Consider the following 10,448-nt stretch of genomic DNA (forward strand, 5'->3'; position numbering starts at 1 on the left):
GGGGGGGGGGAGGGGGAAGGTCCCGATAAGATTTTGTTGCTAAAATTTATTTGCAATAAATTAGTTATACTTCTACAATTACACAAAGGGATTTTAATTTTTATTTTCTTATAAAAAATATATAGTACGATTATTTTTAAAACATCGAATGCCTGTGTGGGTCCGTTTGAGTAATGTAGGAATCAAGGGAGTCCCAGAGGTAAGAAATGGTTGAGAAACTCTGATGGAAAAACCCCCCCAAAAACAGGCATTTATACAGACTGAAAGTTTATAAATCATAACACAGAAAAAACAGCAATTATAAAGATCTTCAATCTAATAAAGAAAGAGGGTCATATATCTGGATAAAGACGTATTGTGTCCTGTCTGTCTCCCTCTCTCTCTCACTCACATAAATATAATATACACACATATATACACAGCAACAAAACCAGCAGAGAGAGAGGCGGGGCAGTAAAGGTCTACCTAACCATATAAGCAAAAAGCAAAAACTAGTACCAACTGTTTGTGTGTGTGTATTTGTGCGTATATGAGTGAACGAGAGAGAAGAAGACAGACAGGACAAACAATACATCTTTATCCAAATAAAAGAAAACTATGGGATCCTCTTCATGGCCGTTCTTCTTACTAGAAACAACAGCAACTCTAATTTCCCATTTTAAAAAGGGAAGGCTGTAAATTACGGGAGGGGCGTTTCGAGTCCAGTTAAATGGATTCGTTTTCTCCCCCCCCCTCTCTTTCTCTCTCTCAGACACCCAAATATATTGCAAGTCACTGCTGATGTTGCTAATGTGATTCAAAAAAACGTGTTAGGCGAGATATTATTGCCTGTCTGTGTGTCGCACCCTCCCCGAGATGCAAGACTCTATAATTAATGATATCAAAAGATTACATTCGATAATATATATATATATATATATATACACACACCATGCCAGAAGGGATGCCCGTGGCTGGAACGCTTTTTATGGTAGATCTACTAAACCAGGAATGACCTGAGACTAAACAATATTAATGAAAACATCATGCAGTCTAAGCCGTCGTCCAACCAATTAGAAATAACCATATCTCTCTCAAATCACGCTACTTCTTAAATATTTTCAAAAAGTGCACGTTGTATAATATATATATATATATATATATATATATAGTGGCGGTGCTCCATTATGGCCGACGTTTAATGACTGAAACGTGTAAAAGATAAAAAAGACTTCGAATCAGAAGATTGTGAATTCGTGTCTCATCGTTGTCGAATAATCTTTTCAAAGCGGTGCTCCAGCATGGCTGCAGTCAAATGACTGAAACAAGAACACACACACCAGTATACACACACGCATCACCATCACCATCATAGAACGCGGCAGAGTCGTTAGTACGCCGGACAAAATGCTTAGCTGCATTTCGTCGTCTTTACGTCCCGAGTTCAAATTCCGCCGAGGTCGGCTTTGCCTTTTATCCTTTCGGGGGTCGATAAATTAAGTACCAGTTGTGTACTGGGGCCGATCTAATCGACTGGCCTCCACCCCAAAATGTCGGGCCTTGTGCCTAGAGTAGAAAAGATTATTATTATTATTTATTGCCGGAAGGCCGAGCGTTTCGTGTATCGCGCTGAATCTTTTGCCGAAGAACTCATGCTTTTGGTTCTATTTTCCTGTTTTTATAATCAAACTTCTCTCTCTCCCTCTATTATATACACACAGGCGCGTACGCAATGTCTAGAGAGAGAGAGAAAAAGGCAGGATAGCCACGGCTGTAACGTCTTACATAAATAAACAACTGTGTGAGAGAGTGGGAGGAGGTCGGAGGCAAGGCAATAACATAAACAATAAAAAGACCGAAATCGCCTCACAAATAACGAGAGTGATGTTGAGAAGGGAGAGAACTCTCATTTGACTCTTTAGTGACATCAGATAAGTTTGCTATTGAAAGCAGTTTGTGGACAAAGGAAAGTGGAGAAAAAAATCCCCTTTTTCTTGTTTACTTTTCTTTCGTTCGTTGTTTTGTTTATTTATTTATTTTTGTAGTTTTAAAATATTTTCTACAAAATTATCAACATCATCAACAACATCTGGAGGCTTGTTTTTTGGGGTTTTTTTGCATGCAGTGTATTTATTGTATTGCACGCGAGTGCGTGTGTCTACATAGAAACAGCAGCAAACTGCAACTACGACATGCAGCATTCGTTGCATCTCCAGTCACCCCCTCTCTCTCTCTCTCTCTCTCTTCCCCTTTCTTGTTCTGGTTGACTTTTTAATAACTTCTCCCTTTCATCAATTTATTCATGCAATAATATCATGTACATTAAATATATTATTAATTACATACGGTATGCAATAATAAATAAGTAATAATAATAATAATAATAATAATAATAATAATAATGATGATGATGATTACAGGTATGCAATATGTCAATATATTTTACCTGCAATTATTTATTGTTTGCGTTGAGCGATTGATTATTTAAGGAGAATCTGGGTCATAAAACTACCATCGAATAAACAAACAATCATTTAAAATAATTTTAGGTCATTCTTTGCATTTTTAAGGGACCAAGAACACACACAGATACATACACCGGTATACACACACACACACGCATCATCATCATCATCATAGAAGGCGGCAAGTTGTGTTTTTCTTGTGATGACAAAAACAAAAGAATGGTGAATGAAAGACAAGATGCTATGGGGCATTTTTAGTTACGGCCCTTTACATTCTCGGTTCAAATTCCGAGAAGTCCTTTCTCTTTTTTTAACCTTCTGTCCTTCCAAGGGAGATAAAATATAATAAATATTTTTATTAGTCAAGTAAATAAACAAAAGGGTTTATGGGGCCGTGTGGTTAAAGTTCGTGTCTAAACCATGATGAAGCTTGAGGTTCAATTCCTGTGTACAGCAGTGATAGCTTGGGTAAACATTGCTAGTGGAATTTGCAAGAGGGAAACTGTACGGAAGCTTGCGTGTGTGTGTATGTCTGTGAGTATTAGTGTGTGTAGCTATAATTGTGTATCTATAAGTGTGCATAGGATGTGTGTATATGAGTGTGTGTGTGTGGGGGTATGTGTGTATGTTGTGTACCAAGATAAGTGTGCATAAGTATGTGCGAAAGTGTGTAAAATTGTGTAGAGGGGTATAAGTGTGTGTATATATCTGTGTGTGTGAGTGTAGCTATTTCAGAATACACAAAAATCACCTTATATTCTCACTGTCCAGTGCAGCTTTGACCTGGTCATTGACACAATTCCACAGTAACTTACAGTTACACACTTAGTGGTTAATCGACAAAAATATATATATACACATACACCTCTCCTAATACTGTTCTTCCTACCTAACTGCTTTTTCTCTATCCCTCCCCTCGCCACCAGTACAAATCTCACTGGTAATGCAATGCAATTTTGTTCATGTTTATTTTTCTATCTCACAAAATATTGGTTTCAAATTTTGGCACAAAGCCAGCAATTTTGGAGGAGGAGTAAGCCATCGACCCCCAGGCTTCAATCGGTGCTTATTTTATCGACTCCCACCAAAAGGATGAAAGATAAATTTGATCTCAGTGGAATTTGAACTCAGAACGTAAACACAGACGAAACGCCACTAAGCAGTTCTTTGTGGCATTATCGAAGTAACGATTCTGGCAGCTTGCAGCTTATCTCACAGAAAATATTGATAAAACAAATGTGTCAGTACCAGTAATAAAATACATTGTACCAAACACACACACACAGACACCAACAAAGGGAAATGTTTTGGCCAGGCAGGAGCAAACTGCAACTCACAGGACCTTCTGAATGGCATAAGCCATCTTTCATGTCGGCTGTTTCTTGAAAATGGTTACCGATGCCTACTCTAGGACAGCAGTTCTCAACTGTGGGTCCAAGAGCTGCACGTGGCCCTCAAACAATCTTCTGGCAGCCCCTGAAGATCTTCCCTCTAGAAATATAAATTTTCTTTTGACTTTCTTCTTTTTTTTTTGTGGGGGGGGGGGGGGTACAACCCCCTAAAAAACATCCAGGTTTTAGATCTGGCCTGGATATCAATAGAAAGGTTGGGAATCACTGCTCTAGGCAGTCACTCAACATACTAGAAATAGCAGTTAAATCTTCCTCTCGAACAAAAGAAAAATACAAATGGAAGGATAGATTCACCTGTTTCTACATTCTGAGTTCAAATGCCACTGGCATGGGCTTTGCTCTTCGTCCTTTTAGGGTCAACAGAATAAGTACTAGCTGAGCACTGGGGTCAGTATAATTGCAGGCCTTATGCCAAATATCAGAAAGAATCATTATTACTGAGTGGCTGTGTGGTAAGTAATTTGCTTACCAACCACATGTTTCTGGGTTCAGTCCCACTGTGTGGCACCTTGGGCAAGTGTCTTCTACTATAGCCTCAGGCCGACCAAAGCCTTGAGAGTGGATTTGGTAGACAGAAACTGAAAGAAGCCTGTTGCGCATATATGTGTGTGTGTTTGTCCCTCCACCATTGCTTGACAACCAATGTTGGTGTGTTTACGTCCCCCATAACTTAGCGGTTTGGCAAAAGAGACCAATGGAATAAGTACTAGGCTGATGCAGAATAAGTCTTGGGGTCGATTTGCTCGACTAAAGGCAGTGCTCCAGCATGGCCGCAGTCAAATGACTAAAACAAATTAAAGAATAAAAGAAAAAAATACAGTTTTGATGACAAAAGACTGCTTTTATTGTCAGACAACAGGACTGGGAGAATAATTAGGGAAGTAGCAGTAATATAATTGGGTTGACAGTGTAAATAAGCAAGTGGCAGTAATACAATTGGGTCGAGAGGCTAAAATGGGACATACCCATATAATTAGGCTGAAAATAAATGAGTACCAGTCATATAAGTGGGTCAATAGTAACAGGCAGTGGGTTGAGAGCTGAATTCAATTACCTAAAACACTCACACACCCCTCTACCCCAGGGGCTGTGCAGTGCCCAGTGAAACGAACTCCTTTTTCTCGTTATAATTTTGCAATCTTCTTTCTTCTGTCGCTCCACTTTTAAACTCATTCCTCCCTCCACCCATCTATGCCAGTCACATGACGATGCCAATGTCTTATTTTTGGTTTTAAGAATTCAGGAAGGATGGTTTATACATTCACACACACACACCTCTGTCTATCCAATACACTACTCTAAACACCTATCTACTAACTGCTACAACTACTTTCACACCTAACATAGCTTTTATACACCAGAACAGAGAAACTGTTACAATTTTACCTTTGCCATCACCACCACCACCACCACACGAACAATAACCAAGTCAACAAAAAGGCCTCTACACAGTCGCTTGACCTCTTAGAAATAGCAACCTTGAATCACACCTCAATTTCAAAAATAAGAACAGATGTACTAGATAATGAGTTCTTGTGTATAGGAGAAATTTGGCTGCTATTTCTTGTAGGTCAAAGTCCTTCATTAAGATTTATTTGTTGGTTCAGGCTCAGTGGAGTATGAGGTAAAACTCTCACCGAATGGAGTATGAGGTGAAGCTCTCACCAAGTGGAGTATGAGGTAAAACTCTCACTGAGTGGAGTATGAGGTAAAGCTCTCACTGAGTGGAGTATGAGGTAAAGCTCTCACTGAGTGGAGTATGAGGTAAAGCTCTCACTGAGTGGAGTGAATAAAGCTCTCACTGAGTGGAGTGAATAAAGCTCTCACTGAGTGGAGTATGAGGTAAAGCTCTCACTGAGTGGAGTGAATAAAGCTCTCACTGAGTGGAGTATGAGGTAAAGCTCTCACTGAGTGGAGTATGAGGTATTACTTATCAAACCAATGGCAATACAAATTAGACATAATTTAATATTAAAATATTCCAGCCTCCTTTGAACTCCATATACACAAACACACACACACACACAGAGATTATCTTATACATATGTACACACACTGCTTTTACATAATTCAGTCAAAAAAATACCCAGTAACAGGAATTTGTTTACATCCACTGAAGAACACACACACACACAGAATAAGTCACTTTATACATACATACATAATTAACCAAGTTCCCCCCACCCCCCGCACACAACACAGATCAGTCTACATATAAACACACAAACACACACATACAGACTATACACATCTAGTATGAGTAACTTTATACACATACACACAAAAGTATTAGTCAGCTTATTTACACACACACAGGGCATGAGTCAGTTAACACACACACACACACACACAGGCACATTAAGTAAACTGTTTTTTTCTCTAGTTTTAAATCGATTCATTATAAACAAGCAGACAGATGTACACCACACCACTATCATCATCATCATCATCATGGCTGGTCTAACAGCTCAAGTTCAACAAGTGCATTTCCATCCAACACGTTTCACTCTTTCCTCCTCCTCCCCACCTCTTCCCTGTTGAACAATAGTTTCTAAGGTCCTGTCCCTCGGTGACATCACTTCACACACAAACACTCACATATCCCCCCCCCCCGCGTCCCTCAATTCCCACCCACACCACAACCATTACCAATGGTGATAGTCAGTCTTATTACCAAGACTACCACCATTGTTGTCATCCAGACCAATCTTAATCACACTAAGACCACCATGACCACCACCAGCAGTTAAAGGAGTCTTTAAGAGCCAGTACTCAGGGGAGTTTTCATAGTGTTAAGTAAATCACAGTTACTGGGTTGGTTATAAGAATCACTGCCAACACCAAGGTACATTTTTATCTATCTATCCATCCATCCATTCTTCTATCTACTTAACCAATCCATTCATTCCTCAATCTACCTATTCATTCTTCTATCTATCTATCTATCTGTCTATATATCTATTCATTCTTCTATTTATATATCTATTCGTTCTATCTATCTATCTATCTACCCATTCATCTATATATCTATCCATCTTATCTATTTTTCAGTCTAACAACCTATTTTTCTCTCTATCTACCTATCCACCTGTCTGTCTGTCTGTCTCTCTATCTATAACTATATTTCAATCTCTTTACCTATCTAATCTATCTTTCAGTCTACCTACCTGCCTACCTTTCCCTCTATCTATCTATCCTTCTGGCTATCTATCCACCCACCCATCCATCCATCAACTATCCATCCAGCCACCTTTTCTTTTATCTTTGTTTCAGTCTTTGAACTGTGGCCATGCTGTGGCACTGCCTTGACCCAGGTACAATTTGTTTTTTTTAAGCCTGGTACCTGTTGCATTGGTTTCTTTGGCTGAGCAGAACGGGAAGTAAAGAATGGGAAGCAAAGCGCTCACTGAGAGGAGTACCAATACCAGCACCAGCACCCTATTGGCTATGACAACCTGCAAAACTAAAATAAGAGGCCCCTTAGTTGGAAAATAAGGGCTAGGAACGGGAAAGTGATCCAGTCTTAAAATAATGTCTCAATAATATATTTGTCTAATCCATGCCAGCATGGAAAAACAGACAAAAACAAACAAGCACTTATTGGAAGTAATCTCTTAGCAAAACCGTTGTTGCTGTTAATTACTATGCTGCTTCTTCCTGTTTTCAAACAGCACACATCTGCACATCGCTAATTTTCATCACTTTATCTCTCCTGTTCAGCTTTGTCCTGCTGCTGTCATCATGTCTGGCAGAGAGCATTGGAGAGTTTACAGGAAAACAAATCTGGATTAAATATCATCATCACTTAATATCTGCTTTCCATGCTGGCATGGGTTGGATGGTTTGGCAGGATCTGACAGCTCTAAAGATGGCACCATACTCCAGTGTCTGCCTTGGCATGGTTTCTATGGCTAGGTGCCACCAACCACTTTACAGAGTGTGGTAGGTTCTTTTTATATGGCACCAGCACCAGTGAGGTCACCAAGTAACTTGCAACACAAGACTCCTAGAAATAATAACAATAATAATAATAATACTTTCTGATTTAAGCAGGACGCCAGCCATATACTGGGTACTTTTTTTATAGCACCAGCACTAGTGAGGTCACCATGACAGCCTGCAAAACTAAGACTCCCTTAGAAAGACTGGGGTTATAGTAGGAGGTTATAGTAGCAGGAGGCAGCTTTGTATTAGGAGGGGAGGAGTTAAAGAGAGAGAAAAGGGGCCAGAAGAGGACAGGTCTCTTATTGTAGGGGAACTATGTAACTGCTCCCATTTCAGAAGAAAGGGCAGGACACAAGTAGTTGGGGTTAGAATTGGAAAGAACTATGCAGAATTTAAGAGACGTGATATGCATCAAGTGAAAAAAAAAGAAGCTTCATGTTTATTTTGGGGTTGAATAGTTTGTGCAGACATGCTTTTGTCATTAGGAAAGTAAACAAAAACAAACAGAAGACGTTTGTACACATTAACTAAAAACTAGAGGGAATATTGGTTGGTAGTTTTCCTGTTTGGTCGTCATGGCAATGGTAGGTGGTAGATAAGAATGAAGCTAGTGTTTTTTCCTCTTTTGACTAAAAGCCTTGACTTTTTCTTTTTCAAGCACCACTTGAAGAGAAATGTGAGGGTGGAGCGTGAAGTGTTGTCCACAAGAAAATTAGCTGAAACGTGGGTGACCATGGCTGAAAGACGAGAGAGAGAGAGTATGTGTGTGTGTGGGGGGGGGGAAACTTGAGAATAAAACAAGAGAGAAATTGGTTAGAATAACAATAAAGATGCTATCTTTGGAGTGTGGTTTTTGGCAATGATGAAACGGTCAACATTTTGTGGAAATATAGTCATCATCACCACCATTTAACATCCACTTTTCCATGCTTGCAGGAGTCTGACAGAATTTGTTGAGGGAGATCTTCTACAGCTAGGTGCCTTTCCTGTCGCCAACTCTCATCAGCTTCCAAAGAGTAAAAGGAAAGACCCCTCCACCCCCCTTTGGTCATGAATGACCATGGGATTGCACCTAGAAAGTTACCCTCTGAGACATAGGTCCAGGTAAGGTTGTTTTATGTTGGCGTTAGGAAGGGCAACCAGCTGTAGAAACTCTGCCAAATCAGATTGGAGCCTGGTGTAGCCATCTGGTTTCACCAGTCCTCAGTCAAATCGTTCTACCCATGCTAGCATGGAAAGCAGATGTTAAACGATGATGATGATGATGTGTATCAAGAAAAGAGAAGAGAAGAGAACCATGATACTCACTGCCAGTTGGCCCATAAAATTTGACTATAAATTCATTCAGTCCACCGAGGATAGTCACTTCATGTTTGCTCTCGATACTGAGAAATTGTGTTAAGGTATTTAACAGACACAGCAGAGAATGTCATTCAAATTTAAACAATGAATACCAATAAATAAAACAAAAATAAAAAAAAAATTTAAATGATAAAAAAAGTGAGAATGATATCAAATTTAAATGACAGAAAAAAATTGAGAATGATAAATTTAAATGAAAGAAAAAAAATATTGAAAATGATATCAAATTTTATCATTTTTTGGTTGTTGGGACATCAGTGAAAATTAATCATTTTTGTTACCATATTTCTCTTCAAATATACTGCCTTCGTTTCAATTAATTTTGAAAAATAATGAAGAATTGAGTGAAATAAGCTTGTTGTTATTAAGCTGGTGTTTGGATAATAAATTAACACGGCATTTTGATGGGAAGTTTTAATTTAATCACTAACCCCTTTTGTTGCCATATTTCTGTTGAAATTCACTGATTTTGTTTCAATTAATTTTGAAAAATAATGAACAATTTAGTAAAATGCAGAATTTAGTGAAACAACTAAGCTGGTGTTTGGGTCATAAATAAACATGAAATTTTGAATGAAGGTTTTAATTTAGATCACTTTAACCCTTTTGTTACCATATTTCTGTTGAAATATACAGCCTTTATTTCAATTCATTTTGAAAATAATAAAGAACTTACAAAAATAGCAGTCATTATTTTAAGCTGGTGTTTGGAACATAACAGGAAATTTTGATGGTAGGTTTTAATTTAGTTCACATTAAAAACAGGATATTTCTATCACAAAAGCAGTGGGGGTCACAGATGGGTTGGCAAGAAGAAGGTTAAAATGTGAAGTTTATCATAAAGCAAGTCAGCTGAACAGAGAATATTTTTTCCCTCCTTCACATCCCATTTCCTTTCACTTCTCTTCTCTACCAACCCCTCTTCACCATCCGACTTCCATCGGTGGATCATCCCTTCCTTTCTCATTCATGTGTTGTGACGGAGATATACACAAGAGTATTATTATAGCAGAAGACACACGACACTCTCTTTGCCACTTCCTCTCTCATTGCTGTTACTTTCTCTCTCTCCCTCTCAGTCAGGGCTATTACTCTCACTACTTCTTCACTGAATTACTATTTTCTCTCCTCTCCCTTCACCCCCACTGCATGATTTTGGACAATATACATATATATTCCTTTACTTGTTTCAGTCATTTGACTGTGGCCATGCTGGAGCACCACTTTAAAGGGTGTTAGCTGAAGAAATTGACCCCAGGATTTATTCTTTGTAAGCCTAGTACTT

At 38.7% G+C, this 10,448-nt stretch overlaps 1 protein-coding gene across 6 annotated transcripts in view; it reads right to left on the bottom strand.

Annotated features, from left to right (window-relative positions):
* LOC106873831 (ubiquitin-conjugating enzyme E2 H) overlaps positions 1–10,448 on the bottom strand; it is an 80,822-nt gene that overhangs the window by 14,866 nt on the left and 55,508 nt on the right. For all 6 annotated transcript variants that reach the window (XM_052976430.1, XM_014921342.2, XM_014921356.2 and 3 more), the window contains exon 3: positions 9,110–9,186. In XM_052976430.1, coding sequence (XP_052832390.1) covers positions 9,110–9,186 — 77 coding nt within the window. The remainder of the gene's footprint in view (positions 1–9,109; positions 9,187–10,448) is intronic.

The sequence above is a fragment of the Octopus bimaculoides genome, chromosome 24 (genome assembly GCF_001194135.2).
Source record: "Octopus bimaculoides isolate UCB-OBI-ISO-001 chromosome 24, ASM119413v2, whole genome shotgun sequence".
Lineage (NCBI taxonomy): Eukaryota > Metazoa > Mollusca > Cephalopoda > Octopoda > Octopodidae > Octopus > Octopus bimaculoides.